Raw genomic sequence first — 21,016 nt, 5'->3', positions numbered from 1 at the left:
AAACACAGCAGACCTTTGCAGAAGCAATAGTTATTAATGCAAATAAGCTTCTTGGCACCATTATAAACAGTACGAAAATCGTTTTGGGGGAACTGTGACAATCTCATTTTTACCTCTTTTTTGTCTATCTTAGTTAAGCTATTTATTTAAAATTATGCGGTGTTTCTTTCATACATTATCATTGCTTTTCACCGAATTACATACAAATGCATCATACAGTTTTTGAAGTATCGTGATTTTCTCTTTGTTCCTTAATTTATGGAAACCAGTGTAGATGAAATCAACACTACTAATGGCCCTGAAAATGTATAAGAGCGAGCATCATGTTCTTGTGAACCACATCCAAAATTTCAGTTTCCAGGTATATACTGGTACATATGATAATCCTAATAAAGTTGAATGATCTCAAAAGGATTCTGAACAACTGAAAATGAAATTTTGGATGTGGTTTACAAGTACATAATGATCGCTCTTATACACTTTCAGGGCAATATTGGTGTTCCAAAACGCATTAAGGCCCGGATTTCAATGGTTGGAACTTTCTTGAAAGGACATGAATATTGCCTCATTTCGAAAGCCTAACTAATTTTTTTTTCCCTACGGCTAAGCGATTTTGTTCTTTTCAACAATTAATAAATTAATGGAAATTGAAAAACATAATGTGATGGTTGGAACTAGTTTAAAGATGCATTGAAACAGCTTAATGGTTGCATTTTTACACTACAAAAATAAATATAATTTTATTCCAGCATCGTATGTTATTCATATGAAGAAATATTATGAAAATATTGCTTTATTTTCTAAATAAACTGATTAAAATGAACGCAGATGAAACATCTGCGATGAACTCAAAGAGATAACACTTTTAATCAGAGCAGCTAGGCTTTAAAATATATTTGCTTCATATGAGAGTTCGCTGTATTTTTTATAGTTGACCTTTATAGTTGGTCACTTGGATAATAGTCTAGCATTTTCTTATCACCGTACGCACGCACGCACGCACGCACACACACACACATGTACATAGCTCGAAAAGTACGCTCGCCTACTAGTCCATGGCGAGTAGCTGCAGACAGACTGAACAAAACAGAATATTTTTATTTCATAAAAATTATTAAATAAATAAATAAATATATATATATATATATATATATATATATATATATGTAATAAGTATTACATACTGTATATATTACAATTGGCCGAGAAACCTTTAGATGTAAATTAGACACGAATACAGAAGCGCTATATGAAGGAAAAAAATGGAAAAGTTTAAAAGCAATAACCAAATATCCGTGGAGAAATCTGACTAAACACACATTGACACACTGTGTGGAAAGTTGCCGAAAGACAGACAAATAAAAACTAAGTGGTTGAATTAAGAAGTTGACCAAGAAAAGAAGAAAAAACAATCAAATCAAAGTTTTGAAAAATAAATCAGAATCTTAGAGAATATCGAGAAATATATAACAAAGGTATGTTTTACGGAATGGGTTATCTAAAAATCATGGGAAGAATTTTGAAAAAAAAAAAAAAAATGGAGATGATAAAATAACACGAAGGTCACCAAATCAGTACATACTTTGAAAAATTATGAAGTGCGATAACCATCAACATAACAGCTATGGAAAATATCTGTTAATGTAGCCATGGGATGAATTTCATCAATTTGAAAAAGAAGGAAAGAAATCTAAAATGTGGAAAGGTTGCTGGTGTTTCATATGAAATGCTTAAATATGAAGCAAAGCTGTATAATAATACCTCCGTAGCTCAGTCGGTTTCAATGAAGCTCTTTGGCTGAAAGGACCTAGCTTCGAATTCTATCTTGGACACGAAGTCTCTTATAGTGGAGAGGGAGAGTTTCCTCCTCCCTCCACCATAGTAGGATAGTTGTAGCCCTTGTACACAAAAAAAAAGGGGAAAAATACTATATCGTAATGAGGATTTTTTATTGAGTCTTCCAGCTAAAATTTATGGTAACATACTTGAGAATAGTCAAAGAACAATTCTTCAAGAGAAGATTTGGAAAGAATAAGAGATATTCGGAGGAATTTGGGTGAACAGGTAATATTTCAACTTTATGGAAAATAGTCGAGAAATCATAGAAATATAACAAGGATCTGAATTTCTTTTGGAGATCTGGATGAAGAGAACACTATTTAAACGCTTCGATACATTGTGTCAATGGGATTAGTAGTTTTAATGAATGATGAAAAGGCGGGGGGGGGTTGAAGTTAAATCAGATGTAGGGTACACACATCGCAGTTGTTATTCATCATCATCGTCCTCGATATATGAGACGAAGCAAGTGATGTAAACATATCCAAATTGAAGGAATTAAATTTATTTCTTTAGTTTTCACAGATGATTCTATAGCCCTAAAATAAGCCATCTACATGTCTTCAACTAAATCGAGTAACAATTGTAATAAATTTGATGTGAAAATTAGCATTAAAACAAAGGGTGAAATCAGGAAAGAGCTCGGGAAAATATTTGTTTTTCATTGTAAGCCTATAGGGGAAGTAAATCAGTTAGGCATATTATTTAGTGAATATAGAAAATTACATAATAAAACAGATAACAGAATAAGCAAAGCTGGATCAAGTTGAATACATTTTATATAGTATAAGAGAGAAATTAGCCAAAACACAAAATTCGAAGTACGTGGGACTGTTTAAGCCAATTTTTAATTTATAGATTTAAGAGCTGGTTTAGCACTAAGACTGTTAATCGAAGAATACCAAAAGTATGAGTTTGGAATTCCAGCCGAAGCAACTATGGCTATGGAGTAATATGTCTGTTAATGTGTATGATTTTATGACCAAATTGCCTGTTTTTGATAGCATACACAAGGGATTTTAACCCAGGTCTTTCTGGTCGAGTTAAAAATTCTGCGAATTCTGAGGAAAATTACAAACTGAACATATGACAACAATAGAAAAATTATATTAAAAAATTAAAATATTAGAAAGGAACCTGATATTATCAGCATTCAAGGAGATGACAGAGCTAATTTTGCTCTGTTTTCATCTCCTTGATTAAAACAGAGCAGTTAGGATCCAGATCTTCTTCAATCCATTTAGAGCAATATATAGGTGGATTGATGCAATTAGCAAGCCGTAAAGGTGGGAAATATTAGAGCTGATTGCATTGTAACTGACTACATAACAAATAACACAATTAATTGAGGGGGAGGGGCACTTGATAGGAAGCTCTTAATATCAATTAAGTTTTTATGACTAACGCCGAAGAAAGATTGTAAACCCAAAGGCCCTAAGTTTATTTTATTTTATATTTTTAATATTTTTTTTATTTTTAACATAATTTGATAACTCTGCTTTAGAGAACAAACATGGGACTTTTTTTGAAGTCACATCAGCCTCTAATAGGCGGAAAATGATCCTACACCTTGAGAGGTAATTCATTTCTCATATAAGACATTCAAAAACGTTGATGTCTACAGTGGTATTCGAACCTGCAGTTTGTTATCTGTTGGGAAAATAGTATGCACTTAGCTACCCAATCAATTACATTGGATTATCGTAGTATTCCAACCCTCCCTTCAGTCACATGTCCAAAATTGATTATGATGAATGATTTTATTATTCTTATTAAAAATAATGAAAGACTAACACATTAGAGAGACATGATGGTCACATACATCCGCTGCTAACTTATATTCATAACGACTTGCAGATATGCCTTCTGAACGAAGGAGAGCCGGCATGAAGTTAAACATAAAATTATATATATGAGTGATTCCAAATTAAGGATGGCAAAAACGACAATTCTGGGCTTTAGAATCTGGCTATCTAGCTCAGAATGATGGCAGGCATCCACCTAAAACTTAAGGTACCCTGCAATGTGACACCAATGATGAGAGCAGTACATATGTAGACAGATAAATGAAACAATTAAAATTTAAAAAAATATATTTTTTCCAAAAAGGTATAACTAACTAAGCTTTTTTTCATATTTGCGTCTACTTGGTAGTATGGAAAGGAGTAACCATACAGCATCCGATGATGTCCAATGAGCAGATGGATGAATTGACCAAACACATAGTCACGGTTGTAAAGAAACCTAATATTTTATAAACAGAGTTCTATAATTACTTTATTTGAAATCATTAGCATGTTCCACTTTACAACTTTGGTTAAATCTACTTATATTTAATGTAGCGGAATCAAGACCTATGGAAAAGAAATTTGGCTTAGGATTTTCTCAATCCTATTACAAATACTGTGAACCATTTATACGATTAGTATAGCAAATAAAACGCATATTCTCTTTGTCAGTAATAAAGAAAGAAAAAAAAAAAGGATGAATTTCAATAAAACTTCAAGGTTAAGCTTTCAGATCTTATTCCTTAGCAAGTTCCAAACACCTTTTGCTGTAGATTACAAAGAGTTATAAGACACGTTCAATGCAAGGCTAAATTCTGCTTGTTCTTTGGAATCTAACAACAGCAAAAAAAGCCCCTTATAAAGGGAGTACTATGAAAGAAAGGGATCAAATAGATGAATCACTTCACTCATTGTTTCAAAGTGATGGATGGTCCATGGAAGGAAGACCACAAAGAAGTTTCAAAATTGGTTTCCATTGTGTCAACTGTACAGCGCGCTGGGAGAATGCTATGGTCACATTTTTTGGACAAAGGAGCGCGCATTCCTTTGTCATATATATATATATATATATATAATATTTAATGTAGCGTAATAAAGTAATAAAGTAATCTATATAAACTATATAAATCTATATATATTAATGCATTTTCTTTAGTGAATATGTAGAAATTTTTAGGTTCAGATGTTTTAAGTTTATATTATTTTCGACCTTGGGATACATACGTAAAATAAATAAATGCATCTTCAACAACTCTGATAACCTCTTAAATTAATTGCATTTGGGCAGTTCATTTTTACCCACGGCTATAATCGAAAATCAACATATTTATTTATTTATTTTAGCGATTCCCATCAATTACAGAAAGACCCAAGTATTACCTAGAATGGCAACTATTAGTAACCAATGAGAAAAAATGAAGAATTTCGTAACCACGCCCCTCAGTCGGGAAAGAGAAAGGGGCGGAGAAGGTGGCGACGAACTAGTCGTAAGAGGGGAAACTTAGTGCTGGCACGCGACTTATCAACTGCACAACATCCGAAACACGTTAGTTTTGCTTTATTATTGAGAGGATAAATATGTCTTTTTTGAAACCATCCACTCCGTAGATACTCATCAGTGAGTCGAGAACTGGCTACTATAGCGAGAAACAGCAGTCTGCCTACTTATAAACAATGTGCCCTTATTGCCCTTGCTCAATGTTCGAGTTTATTATCACACAGAGATCTCATTACTACGCAACGTGGCGTTTATAGCTTTGTTTACATCGTTTCGGTTATTTAAAAAAAAAAAAATGGATTTGACACCTTGTGCTAGTAGCAGACTAAGGGCTGACGATCACCCCATGTCGTGTGGCAAAACACCGGACAAGACTTCGAAGTTAATATCATTTTCGGTAGCTTCCTTACTAGCTTCGGTGACGCCGAAAGACAACGAAAAGTTTACGTCTTCCGTGGAAACTTCTCCTACTACAAACTCTTTGTTCTTTAACATCTCTCGACCGTGTAGGAACTTCACAGTAGAAGACATCCTTCGCAAAACGTCTTGTAAGCATAATGAAGAAGCCTGTTCTAAACCTCCGTCGCACTTGGACCTAGCCGCTACAGGAGGTATCAGATTATCGCTTGTTCCGTCCGCTGCTGGCTGCTCCATGTCCTGTAGCACAATTTCGTGTTCGCCGCCTGCGGGGCTACCTTGGCTTAGCGAGGGGCGAAATTCTTCAGTGCCATCGAATGCCAGTAAGTTCAATGTAATATAAGTTCTGTAGTAGTAATTCGTTCATAAATTATGAGTTAAAAGCAAGTTTAAATTGTCGTTATTATAAAAATATGATAATTAGTGATATTATTTTATGCTTATTTTATGTGTTTAGCTTATTTTATGTGTTCCATTTTGAATTATATGAGAAACAAAAAGTTGAATACTGATCTTGACCCCCTTACGCAATACAGATAAATGATATTTAATCATCAGATAAATGTTAATTCTAAATCTACTTCTTGGTCTCTTAATTCAACTCAACAACGCATATTACAAAGTGATTTTTTAAATTACGTCATCATCATCATCAGAAGCCACCATTTTGTGCCCATCCAAGGTTGGATAAGACCGCCCTCTAAAAAAAATCCTCCATTCTGTCTTATATTGAGTTTTGCTATGCCACTGAGTCACAGCCATCTCTTTAATTTCACCCCACCCCCCAACGTTTCTCTGATTTTCCCAAAGCACTCTTTCCACCTCTGGGATACCATTCCTACATCGACTCTGTCCTTTTCGGAGTACTACTTCTTGCAATATGACTTGCCGATATTTGCGTATATATCTGAGTGTAAGTCGGCAGTTTGAATTGATGGAGGTACAGGAAGATGGTTTGATGTTAACTCAGGTGTAAAGGAAAGTATTATTAAATCTGATATCAAAATTGGAGATGTTAATCTCACCTCTTTACTTTATGCAAATGATGTTATACTTTTAAATAAATCCAGTACAAGTCGGCAAGATGCCCTGACTAAATTGAATAACTACTGTAATAAATTTAGTATGCATCATTATAAATATAATTACAATGAAAATAGGCAGAAACACCGAAAACATCAACTATATCCTGAATAGAGAAACCATGGAATAAGTAAAACATTTCAGCTATTTAGTCAATTTTAGTGGAGGTTAAATTAAATATGGAAATAGACAACATAATAAACAAAACTGGAATGGGGAGGAGACAGTTGAGTGAATTTATATGAATTAAGAGAGAAATTAGTCGAATCAATAAACTAGACATACAAGACAGTGTTCAAACCAATTTTAACTTATAAATCTGAGAGCTCGGTTAGAAATAAAACACTTGATCAAAGACTGGAGGCCACAGATATGAGATTTTTGAGAAAGTTAGGGGAGTGAACAGATGGCATCCATGACCATGGCCATATCACAGTAAGAATGAGAATATTAGGGAAAAAAACGTGATGTTGTCAGTATTCAGGAATGTGTTAGCAGAGCTAATCTCAGGTGGTATCGTCACTTAATAGGAGGGGAAAGATTATCAAAATAGATGGTCTTTGCCAGGATGGCAGAAAAAAAGATCCAGAGGAAGACCAAAATGTAGTTGGATTGATAGAGTAAAAAATGACTTAAGACCGAAATATAAGATATGATAATATTGGAGTCTTGACAGATAACAGAATAATTTGGAGGAAAACTGTCAATAGAAAGTTAGCAATGATGTAACATTTTCTTGTATTACTATCATAATAACCTGCACCCCCCCTCTCCTGAGTTTATATATCAGGAATTTGATGATGATGGTGATTTAATTTATATATCAGGAATTTGATGATGATGGTGATTTAATTTATATATATATATATGATTAAGTATATAAATTTCATTTGTATTCTCTTGATAATGTTTCTTGTAATTGTTGAAAGGAAGCTGATTAGGAGGTTATTTGTAATATCTTCTTTGTCTCTCTTTTTAAAATTAAAAGGATAATATATGGTGGCTCTTCTCTCTTAGGCATGATATATAAATTTTACTTAACATAGATGACTGGTACACCAAACGCGTTCAAAATTTCTATCCGTATATTCATTTTCAATTGGTGCCTTTCCACTGTTCGTGCCTGCTAATGCATACTGAACTTCTCCTTTTAAAACATCGGGCCACTAATCCTCCCTTCATTTGGAGTATTATATTCTTGGTTTCATATTTGGTTCAAGTTTTGGTGGTCATCATTTGGATAATATAGTGGTGAGACTGTATGATGGGCGTCATCATATAATCTTTCTTATCATCTGTTCTTTGTCTTTAATCAATACTGCATGTTTATCGTTAAGGGCTATAAATTTATTTTGTCATGAGGTCAACTCTCTTCTCACGCCTTTTAAACTCATATTGCTTTTTACTGTAATCCTGATTTTCCTTGTTCTGAACTTTCCAATTCCTTTTGTCATTCTTTTCAGGATTGTTTTGCAAAACTCAGAGAATTCTGTTCTACTTACCTTGTTCAAATCTCTTATCTTTCTGAGAAGGTTTAGCGTTTCTCTTCGAATAGCTTACTTTTATTCTTTGGTTAATTCAACCAATCTCTCTCTCTCTCTCTGGCGTTAATAGTAAAGTTTCTGTTATCGTCTCGATTTTTTTTTACATTTTTTAATCCAAGTCTTCATTCATATCAATATTAACAAACATTTATCCTCTCTCTCTCTCTCTCTCTCTCTCTGTAAGATCTCTTTTTTTTTCTTCAGATTTGATGAATTAATAGTGTATTTTACTTTTAATCACCTTCTGTCTTTCCCACTTTTGTTTCTAACAATTTTTGATCTCATTAACCTGTAGCCACTACTTGCATGGAAGCTATTTATAAGATCTATGCCCCGGATAATATTTTTTTTTTTTTTTCTGTTTGTTAAAATATAGTCTATTTCGTCAAACACCTCTCCATTTGCACTTCATATCATTTCTGAATCTTCCTTTTTTTTTTTTTTGAATAAAAGAAGAAGAAGAAGAAGAAGGTATTCATTATGCAGAGACCACTGCTTTTAGTAAATTCTCTCGCTTTTTTCTCCATGTTCATTCCTCTGACTCCGTCCATATTTTCAATTTCTGCTAGATGTTCATCGTTTTTACCTACTTGATCATCTGTTCTTAGTGAAGAATGTGTCATTGCTACTTAGTTGTTGATCTACAGTTTCATAAAATGCATCTATTTCTTCCTCTGTGTCAATATCTATTTATGTCTATTTATTCTATGATATTAAATGTCTATTTTTTCCAAGAAAGAGTTTTGTAAGATCTTTGAATCATCGACTTCCTAATGTTAATTAGGAAGTCGATTAATCTCTAAGATCTTGGACTCTCACCATAATTATGGAGATGTCCATTCTGTAGATGTATACTATGTTCACGAAGTCTCTGAATTTCACTCAATCCGATGATGATGTCTCATTTTATCTTTTCTGCTTCTAGTAATAACCTTTTTAGTCTTGTTTGCCTCGAATAGGCGAGAAATATTTCTCGCCTATACAGGATTCGAACTGAGATCTTTCCACACATACACACACACAAATTTTCGGCACCATCTTTCTGCTAAGCGTATTAAGAATCTGAGATTCAGTAGTTTTTCAACGGAACCACGATCTCGTAGAGAAATTATCGCTCATTTGAAAACGTAATTAATCAATAGTAAGCAAATATCTTTGTTTGTTCATCATTGTCCAAAGGCTTTCTTGACTAGAAATTTGTGAAACTATTAGCTATTATTTAAACCTACGAGCATTGTGGCAATCAAAGTTCTGGAGATAAAGGAGATTGATATTTTAGCTGGCTATCTCGAATAAATATGCTCATTTCTTGAAGAAAAAGTCTTCCCGGTTTCATAAATTCATCGGTCTCCATCATTTAAGGAGTGCAAAACACAACAAAAACCTTCAGTTTAGTTTTATAGAAAAAACTCAAAACGATATATAAAAGTTTGGCTTCTGTTGTTCATTTTATGACTAATCATCACATCTTAACTATGAGTTTATTTTGTTAGAAACACCTATTTTATTTCTTATTTATCAACATAGATCGTATTACTTTCATTATTTTTACATGCTGATCCTTTAACGACCAATTCTTTCTGAGATGTTTTTATTTTTTTTAAAGTTTGTTTCTGATTTCTTATAAATAAACTACTTGGCATTTCAAAGATTTATTCCTACTGTTAAACAGTTACGTTTCGATTTATCTCTTTAACTTTTGAACTGATTCACTAATAATGAAATCATTTATTTATTATTATTATTTTTGACATTGCATTACAAGGAAGCCGCACCCTTTTATTTTACTCACCAGTTTAATTCTTAATGAAATATATTTTACTAAATTCCTATAACTGATCTTAAACATTATAAAGTATTTTAATTATTTAAATAACTTTTAAAAATATCAGTGCTAAAATATTAGTTTAAAATATCATGTGTATCAATTTGTATCATATTGATGGCATTGTACTCCAGGAAATAGAGATTTAGGGGTATTGGTAGACAGAAAGTTAAAGTTTAGAGGTCATGTGACTAAGGTTGCTAAGGTTACCCATAAGATTACTTGGCTAGTGAAGAACACATTAACATGTAGAGATAAGGAAGTTGTAATTCCTCTTTATAAGGCCTTGATACTCCCACATCTAGATTACTGTGCGCAAGTCTGGTCCCCTGGGTTTCTTGGAGGATGAGGTAGCGGTGGAGAGGATTCAGAGGCGAATGACCAAGATGGTGAGTGGCCTGTAGAATGTGCCCTATGAGGATAGATTGAAGGTGTGTAGATTGCAGGAGTTGGTTGATAGGAGAAAAAGAGGGGATATCATAGAAACATTTAAGTTGCTTAAAGGATTTTATAGGATAGATGCAAAGAAAATGTTTCAGCACTTGGCTAGAGGGACCAGAACAAGGGGTCATCCCTAGAAGTTGAATAAAGGTGTAGTCAGTAGGGGTGTGAGGACTAGATTTTTTGCTTGGAGAATGGTGAATGGGTTGCCAGAGTCAGTTGTGAGCGCTTTTTCTGTTAATGGGTTCAAGGAGATGTATGATAGATTGTGTGGATAGATTAAGTCTCCCGCGATGAGTCTTCGGACTCCATGGAGGTGCCAGTATAATAATAATAATAATAATAATAATAATAATAATAATAATAATAATAATAATAATAATAATAATAATAATAATAATAATAATAATAATAATAATAATAATAATAATAAAATACAAACCTAAGAGGTGCAGGCAAACTCGATACCTTTAATAATACACGTACATAAGAGTTATGACATGAACTTGTGATTTTTTAGGAATAATAATCTAGTGAGCTAAGCCTATAGGGAAATTATGAATTTCTGGTGCGCTATTAATTCTGTGGTATCTTTTAGACCCATAAAAGCATAATAATAATGATGGATTTTTACTAATGCCAACTTTCATGATCCAATTACAAAAGTTTTGGAAATGTATGTCCTATGTCAAAACGAAACATTACAGTTTCCATTAATATTTCCATCATCCATTTGATACTACTCGAAAGCATACACACATTGATATCTTACTCTAGAATCTAGATAATTCGGCAAATAGGACAGTTCCATTTGTTGTATTTATTTATTTATTCTTTTTAAGCATGATTATGTTTAAACATTTTAAAAGAACCTTTCATAACAACACAACTTTAGAATCTTGGTTTAAAATGTGCTTCAAGAAATGGGAAGGATGAAAACACAGAAAGAGACTTGCTGTTTTGGAATTACTGCCGAAGCAACTAAGGGTATGATGCCTGTTATTATAACTCTTATTTGCGCTGGTCTGTTTGTTTGATTTTTGGATACAAAACCGAGTTTCTGGGAGAAAAGCTTTACATCCTCTATATGAAACTGGTTAACGCACTTTCACTTGAGAAGTCCTTATAAAGATATCTCACGTCCCAGACGAATTTAAACCCCGAAACTACCTTCTGAGGTTCTAGAGAGAGAGAGAGAGAGAGAGAGAGAGAGAGAGCATAAGTTAGGAATTAATTCGCAAAATGCACATGAAGTCCAAAGTAACTTGCCAGGAGTTGAATAAGTCTTCTTCCTCTTCCTAACATGGAGTTTAGGCCAGGTGGCCTTTACCAGTCTCATGCCATCTCTTTTTTTGGTCTGCCGATTCTTCTTTTCCACTTATTTGGTATCTGTATAATATTTTCGGTAGTCTGCTGTTGTCCATTCGATTTAAATTTTTATCCAGTTTTGTTTATATTAATCTAATGTAGTAATTAATTGGTTTTATATTCAGGGATTGTAAAATTTCTTCATTAGTTTTATGGTCCCACTTGGTATATCCAGCTGTTTTTCTGAGAAATTTCATTTCTGCTGTTTAAATTTATTTTGCATCTTTCCTTTTTATGGTCCATGTTTCGCTTCCGTATAGTAGCGTTAGTTTTGACAAGACATTATATAGTCTGATTCTAGTGTGATTTTGTACTAAGGATGGCTTAAATATATTATTTATTATGCCATTTACTTGGACAAAGTTTAATATTTTAGTGTCTATGTCTTTTTCTTCTTTGTATCATAAATCATATCCCAAGTATCTGAAAGTATTTACTTGTTCTAATATTTTATTATCTATCACTATTTTACTTCTTATTGGGTTTCTCTCCTTTTTCTCCTTATTATTATTTTCTTTAGATATTGTCATATTATAGTGTTTTGAGATATCATTTAATGCTTTTAATGATCTTTGTAAATCATCTTCTGATGATTTACAAAGATCATTTTTCAAAGATCAAAGATTTTACAAAGAAGATTTACAAAAATTTACTTCTGATGATATATATATATATATATATATATATAATATATATATATACTGCAGATTTGGAGGAAACGGCAAATGGCACAAAAATTTTGGGAAGAGGTACATGGCTTATCGCATATTTAAAAGGACAGTTTCAATCAGATGAAAAGAATAAAACAGCTAACAAGTATCAGGTCATTTTAAAAAATAAAGACTGTATGCAGCTTTATGTATTTTTCTGAAATATATTTTCTACCTTTTATAAGTATGCATTTTATAAGTTTTGTATGATTTTATTAATGTCGAACAAAAATAAAGCCATACAAGAACCAACTTTATAAAGCCAACTATAGATATTTTAGGTTAATAGAACCCATTCATAATATTCCTGCTTAAATAATTCTATTTAAACTGAATAAGATAAATAAACATATTTAAAAAGAAATAATATCGTTGAGTATTAATGATACGGAAAAGTTTAAAAAAATTTCGTTCTAAAAATTCTCTACTGGGAATATATAATATATCTAATTCCAAAAATATCTTATTCTCACAAAAAGAACTCTTTTCTCCATATCCTAACTTCGATAATACTCAAATCTTAGGCAGGTTGATTAACTCTGTCTTCCAAAATTTCTGGGTGTGAGTATGCTGAATGCATCACCCTTTCAGTATTTCTATCGCTCCAGACATTCCTTTACCTCTGAGAAAAAATATCTCTTTACAAACTGCAAATCTGCTTAATTGTCGGATGCCCCCTCTCAGCAACTCTCTTTAATATCTACTTAAATGAAATACTAATAAAATGGAATAAAAATTTCCATCAAGGTATTAAACTTTCTCCTACTGTGAACTTAAACACTCTCCTTTTTTGCCGACGACCAAATAATAATTACAAATTCTGAAGATAACTTACAGAAAGCTATTTTAGATCTAAATGCGATAGCCGAAGATTATGGAATGACCAACAGAAATATCAAAAACTATGGCCTTTAAAGGACAAGATACAACAAGAACTAAGATAGTAATAGATAACAAGATCGTAGAACAGGTGAATTCATTTAACTACCTAGGATGTATGATTACATATGAAAATGAAAAAGATATAAACCTAAAAATTTCAAAATATTTAAAAATAACAGGTGTAATTAACTCTATATTTAAACCAAATCTAGTTCAAAAACAAACCAGTCTAAAAGTATACAATACATTAGCCCTACGAGTCTTAATGTATGGAAGCGAAATCAGGACAATAAAACAAAAACAGCAGAAATGAAGTTTATGAGAAAAACTGCAAAGTATATCACTAAAGAAACGAAGAAATTATGAGAGAATTAAACCAGGAATCAGTAACAGAAAAAATTAAAAATATAAATATAAATGGATGGAACACGTTAAGAATGAAAATAGAAAGACTACCAAAAACAAGCCTTAAAGTACAAGCCATTAGGAAAAAGAAAACCAGGACATCCTCTTAAAAGATTCAACGATGACTTCTAATGCCGGAACAGGCCACTATAGACCTAAATCCTTGATATGTATGATGAATAAGCATACTTTAATTTTATAGTTTTTAAATGTATAATTTAATTAACAAAATAGGCCATAACATCATTATATTGCTTGTTCTGTATATACTGTGAGTTTCCTATGTTATTTGTTCTATTCATGTCTCATTTTGGTTATCGGATATATATAATATATATTTTATTTCATTTATTTTAATTGGCATTCTTTTATGAATTAAACTGCATTATTTCTTCTTTCAAATAATTTTATGCATAACACACACACACACACACACACACACACACACACACACACACACACACACACACACACACACACACACACACACACACACACACACACACACACACACACACACACACACACACACACACACACACACACACACACACACACACACAAACAGAGAGAGAGAGAATATAGCAATAATTAAATTACTTTCTTGTATTCATATTCAGCAAAGAATCTTTTCGTTGTCTTTTGATGCCCTCTAAATATTGACTTTGAGAGGTGAGACGACATAGAATTGGTACATGGTGTACTAGCTTTTCTATTGCTATCTCACTTGGGTATTGCGCAATGATTAATTCAACTGTTTTTCACACAGACGTTCAATTGCTGATGTGTGCATTTTTAACAGATATTTCCATATTATGTTTATTAGAACTGATTTCAGTAACTCTCCGATTCTTATCTAAATCTGTTAAGACGTGCTTCGCGTTAGCACATTTTGTTAGCCTTATTCCAAACTGGAGAAACAAATTTTTCTTCTCTTCATATATTTTTTCCGCTGCCTTTTTGGAACAAAATTTTCTCATATGCATTTCCCAAAATTTACCAATATGGAAGTAAACAAATATTTCGCATTCAATCTTCCATCTGTAGAAGATGCTGGAGTACTGGTTATAGGATGAACAACTTCTAGTGTTTAGAATAACATTAAGTTTATTTACATGACATAAATTTTATAAGGTTCGTTCAATGGACTCTAGAATAGCATATAGAAGACACTGAAAATAAGGTATCAGAGCTTAGTCTGAAATGCAATTTACCTGACAATAAATCTACTGCCCAGGTTATAAAGCTCTGCTAACTTTGGATATCAAACTGGGGTGGAATTTACTTTTCTCCTTTGAGGGTTCCTCTCTCTAAATATACTCGACTCCTAGAACTTTACCTTTGGGAAAGAGGCTGTAATACCGGCTATGCTGGTCACGTGTATCGTTAAGCGCCTCTTCTCCAGAACCTGCAAGTTGTAGATTCGAATTCCACTGTAATGACATGAAAATTTACGAATATCTTTACATTGAAGACGAATTTCAGAGGCCAATTGTGAAACTACCACCTTATTCATTAGACGTGAAGGAATGTTAAAGTGAGTTAAAATGTGCAATATTAGGTCTCTAGAGCAGGGTTTCTGCATTATGCATCTCTCACTCACCCACCACTGATGGCTATAAAATGTGATATAAGTTTCCAACATTTCGTGGGTAGGACTATCATATAAAAACGAAGAATGCTTTCTGTCTATAAGAATCTCTACTATAGCTAGCTTTGAAAAAAAAAAACGTGTGGAAAGAGACGGATTTCTCGTTTTCCGTAGAAACTGAAAGGCTGTTCGCTTTCATGATTTTTAGAGTTAGATGCCGTACAGATCAATAAATACTAGCAATTATTTATCCATATGGAGGTTTTCATTGCCTATCATTATAGCAAAATTATCCTATCTATGGAAAAAAGTCACGTAAACGTTTTATTAAGACTCACCAAACTGTTCCAACTCATTTTTACCATATCGATGTGCATCAGGAGAGTTGCTCTAACTAAAATTGACTCACTTTGGCTACTAAAAAGGTCTAAAATGGACTAACTGAAAAAGGTCTAAAAATTCTCATGATAAATGGAATTTGACCCTCAGCTTCTTTCATAGATAAGTGATGTGTGGTGAATCAAAATCCATGAAATTCATTTGCTAAATCAGAAATATGAAATAATGATTAATACAGTAATCTAAAAAAAAAAAAACTGAAGGTCACTGTAGTTATGTCAAATGTCTGATCGCACAAACTTGACATACAAAATCCAGCTGATGTTCTATCAAGTTTGTCGTCAACTATATTTACAATGACAGGTAATATATATATATAAATAAACACGACTAGTTTCGGCTTGTAACAGCCTTCATCAGGTGATATTATAAAAGAAAGAAAAAAGAAAAATCACTAAAACACTGAAGCTTAAATAAACTATGAACATCAGAGAGAGTCTCTATACATAATTGACAGTAAATCGTTGTGGTTGTATTTAAAGCTGTTCTTTCGTTAGTTGTATTGTTGGAAAAGTGCGTGCTAGTAGCATCTCGTGACCGCCAGTACATGATTACAGCTGAATGACAATCTGGGAGGTTGTAGCTCAAGTTATTATTTAGATGAACAGGATTGAAGATGATTTCTCTAGATTCCACGTTTTCCTCTCTAGTTCATCATTGCAACGGCAGATGTTAGTAGATTTTTTCCCGGCAGACTTTGTGACTTTGGTTTTCATCATTAGGATTAGCCGAGAAAAGGATATGACTTGATAATGCACTGGCTCGCTGTCTCTTGTAAGTAATGTCCCTCATGTGTTCTTCCATACGCAATTCGACAGATTTGTCTGTCTGCCCAAAATAAGGAATATCACAATCACACAATATTTTATATACACCAGGGTATTTGAGTTGATGATGACAAGATTTTGTGTGGCTTATTAAGAAACGGATCTTCGGAAGCGGAGTGAACAAGGTTCTGATATTGTATTTACTGTATATTACTAGATATTATTGTATATACTGACTCGCTCTTTTGGTAAACTCAAAATATCGATATATATAGAAAGCCCACACATACCAACAGATATATGCATAGTCAGTCCCATCACTTCACTGCTCATAAACGTGGAATAATTTCCACCTTGGGACATAGAGCCCGTTCTTTTCTGGTTGACCCAAATGAACTTCTTACAGAAATAAACCACCTCAAAACTTCTTTCGAAGTTAATGGATATTCCAAGAGAATCATTGACAGATTCCCTCTTAATCCTCATAGACATCACTCAGAAGAAACAAATAGATTCAAAGGCATTATCCATTCCTTACATAAGTACAGTTTCACATAAATTAACAAATGTTCTAAGAAAATACACTATCAGAACCTTGTTCACTCCACTTCCAAAGATCCGTTTCTTAATAAGCCACTCAAATACCCTGGTGTATCATCATCAACTCAAATACCCTGGTTTATATAAAATATTGTGTGATTGTGATATTCCTTATTTTGGGCAGACAGACAAATCTGTCGAATTGCGTATGGAAGAACACATGAGGGACATTACTTACAAGAGACAGCGAGCTAGTGCATTATCAAGTCATATCTTTTCTCGGCTAATCCTATTGATGAAAACCAAAGTCACAAAGTCTGCGGGGAAAAATCTACTAACATCTTCCGTTGCAATGATGAACTAGAGAGAAAAATCGTGGAATATAGAGAAATCATCTTCAATCCTGTTCATCTAAATAATAACTTGAGCTACAACCTCCCAGATTGTCATTCAGCTGTAATCATGTACTGGCGGTCACGAGATGCTACTAGCACGCACTTTCCCAACAATACAACTAATGAAAGAACAGCTTTAAATACAACCACAACGATTTAATGTCAATTATGTATAGAGACTCTCTATGATGTTCATAGTTTATTTAAGCTGTTCTGTTTTAGTGTTTTTTTTTCTTTTTTCTTTCTTTTATAATGTCACCTGATGCAGGCTGTTACAAGCCGAAACTAGTCGTGTTTTTATATTAAAACCTTTTTACTTAATAAAAAATAAGAAAAAAAACACAAATTAAATTTTTACTCTGCGGCGCATTCTAACGATGCTATTCTGCCTGCCGGCATTTTGCTGAAGCAAGAAAAATCTGTAGTCTATGGCCTACTTTTAAAATCAGACAAACCTTGACCGTCCAAATGATCCTCATTCTGTTGTGCTTAATTGAAATGTTTTCTAAACAAGGAGAAAATCCAGTAGTCATAGATTCGTAAAACACCTTAGTACAGTTGGAAGAAACATGTGACCTATGGATAGAGAGGCTTGGGTCAAATTCGTTTAGAACGTGAGGAACAATTATGAAGACCCTTCAAGTGAGGTTGAGTCAGCTGATTTCATAGGAGTGCACAGAATTTTCCCCTCTCCATAAATTCTAGTTTTTATTTTCGCTAAACAGAAAAAAACAGAAAAAAACTACATTAGGCACGTCGCTCATAGCTTTAGTTGCCTCAGCATTGTAATAAAGTTTAAATAACAAATCAAATAACTCTCTTACTCTTACTCTATCTTGAAATTCTTCAGTTATTTTTATATGACTCCTACTACGAAATTGTAAGCGTATAGTACATTACCAAAGTGAGTGGATTAAGGATTTTTCTCTATTTTATTAATTTTATATTTTGTTTGTATTTTTATTGATTTTTTACATAGTTCTGCACCATGCTGAACCCTCTCTTAATTTCTGTTGTATAATTTATTTTAGTTGCTTCTCTTAATTTTTTTGTTTTTATTTAATTTTTTAACGTAGTCCATACTAATATTACCGCCTTAAATCTTAATCTAGGGAACTCTTCCCTGATCACAGTTCAGTAACGTAATTGACTTATAACAATATTTATTCCAATAATTTATGAAAAAACAAAGCATGACCACTCTTTGCACATCTATGATGTTTTCCCAAGATAGGATTGCATTTTATGTTGCGTTACAGATAAATTTAAATGGGTGTGATATTAATTTAGAACAAATTACTGTTATTATTCATTCGCAGCAGAATCACATTACTAAACCACAAGCCCATGAGACCTTTTAATACAATCATAGTGACGTCATTGATAATATCATAGCATGTCATCTACAGAATCTTCATTTTCTGATTCGAATTAAAAACTTATCTTCTGTTCACAGCTGTTCATTATGCATAAAATCAAAAATCCGACATAAATATTTTTTTTTACAAAATCCAACATAAATAAATAATTCAAAAGCCTTTTTTCAATTGCTTAGTCATTCCATTTAAATCTATTCTAGACGTGTCATATGTGATCCTAAAATATTTAGATTAAGCAATGATTTATCTCACGTTGGTCGCTCATTCGACAAGCTTTGCAACTAATCAGTAACATTATCAACAACTACAGCAATATCAGAATTGCATAAGCGGCATCTAAAATGCCTAACTATTCGCATACTCAGAAAGAAAAAAGTTCTGGGTCAAACAGAATGGACTAACAGGGTTGGAAGGAAAGAACATAACAAACAGTACTTTAATGATAACTGAAACCATTGCTTCATCAGATGAAAGTGGAGTTATTACACAAATCATACTACAAATCGCAGCGAGTGATTTTTGAAAGATGCTCAAGGACTACGAAACCCTGGAAATTGTAGAACTCTTGGTGTAAATAAATTTTGGCACACTACCTTGATTTCCCGTCGGTTCAAAAGTACTGTAGAAGTTCACTGGGTGTGGGGAGGGAGAGAAGCGAGGGCAACTCTTACATCTAGCATCAATCTCCTGACTTTCTTTAGATATTAGTTCTGAATTCTATCTGAAAAATGTCTGAAACTAATATCTGAAATTCTTCTGATATTAGTTTGTTCCTTTGTTGAGGATGTCATCTAAATGTTTAGTTTATTTAATAAAGTGATTATTAAATAAGCTAAATAAAGTTGACTTGTTACATATCAGAAACTTTGATATATCTTGTTGCTTGGTTGATGGCTAATGAGGGCTTGCTCGAGTGAGGCGTTTTTAAGAGCATTTCATTTTTACCTATTAGATTTTATTTTTATCATCAGTTCAGAAATTATTCTGGGACTAAGACTGGATGGAATTTAGTGAAATTGAATATTTAGAATTTGTGCAAGAGTGGTTTCATTCATGGACATTTTCATTTTGGAACAGTTAGGGATCTCACAAGGGGGGAGGTATAATACGTATTTTAGAAATCACGGCAATTCTCGCTAATACAACGGAAATTAAACTGTAAGAAATTTCAAACCTCATTAATGTAAACAGTTACATGAGAGTGCTTAACAAATGTTAATTTGGTCCTATGGAAAAGATGTAGTGGAGTAAGTTTTGTTCTTCAACCGCGTTAGGCTCAAGACCAGTCGATGAAATATTTCCTTTTTTCAATAATTCTGTTTCTTATTAGAAAAAAAAGTTCTAATAAAATAATACTATACTATGCTATAATTAGACTATTTTTATTTAAAAAATCATTAGAAATCATAATCAGAATTCTTCTACGGTGTGATAGGATTTAATGTTTTTTTTAAATTTTGATATCTAAAATTTAAGATCGCCATTATGATTTGGAAAATTATGCAGAACAAAATTTCGCTTATGATAAAAATGACAAAAATGGTTTTAGGTTCAATTGTGATAATGATATCGCTATCGAAAAAAGCAGTCAAAAGTAAATGCAACTAAGGAAATGATTGCAGACATTTATCAAACGGTCATGCATGCCTAAAATTATTAGAAAACTCATATTTTGATAATTGTCAGCAATTATTTTCTCACTTGTTATATTTGCTTTCGATTATTTTCATGTGCAGGTAATTTGTTGCTCGCTAACTTCTATTATTAATTAGCTTGTTGTGTATTACATTTAAGGCTAAACTTTATGTTGTTTCATGCCTTGATTTCGATTCAACAAAATTTCACAAAATTTCTTAAAAAGGCGTATGAAGAATTATTTTCCAAATGAAGGGATGGAGGTTGTTATCCCAAATAATAGAAGTAGTTTGTATTCGATATGTAATCTGTCAGGACTGCATTTTCTTCTACACTTTAACATCGCCTTGGTGATGTCGTAGCTGCAACGCTCTGCCTGGTATTCATAAGGTTAACAACATGTGCAATGGATTTTGTAAACGTACGCTTGATATGCTTGAAACATGCTTGAATATGTTTAGGTCTATAGATGAGTTGCAATGGTTTGTATGCAATTATAATGTGCCTTTTA

General features: G+C 32.8%; 1 protein-coding gene across 1 annotated transcript in view; it reads left to right on the top strand.

Annotated features, from left to right (window-relative positions):
• The first annotated feature begins 5,215 nt into the window (after window positions 1–5,215).
• LOC150110515 (homeobox protein MSH-B-like) overlaps window positions 5,216–21,016 on the top strand; it is a 28,004-nt gene continuing 12,203 nt past the window's right edge. The window contains exon 1 of the mRNA XM_090394394.1: window positions 5,216–5,864. Coding sequence (XP_090250520.1) covers window positions 5,420–5,864 — 445 coding nt within the window. The 5' untranslated portion in view covers window positions 5,216–5,419. The remainder of the gene's footprint in view (window positions 5,865–21,016) is intronic.

This window comes from Typopeltis vanoorti, chromosome 1 (assembly GCF_054136105.1).
Source record: "Typopeltis vanoorti isolate ZY-2024b chromosome 1, IOZ_Tvanoo_1.0, whole genome shotgun sequence".
NCBI classification, from domain to species: Eukaryota; Metazoa; Arthropoda; class Arachnida; order Uropygi; family Thelyphonidae; genus Typopeltis; species Typopeltis vanoorti.
Note: the sequence above shows the minus strand (reverse complement) of the source record. Positions and strands in the feature narration are given on the sequence as shown.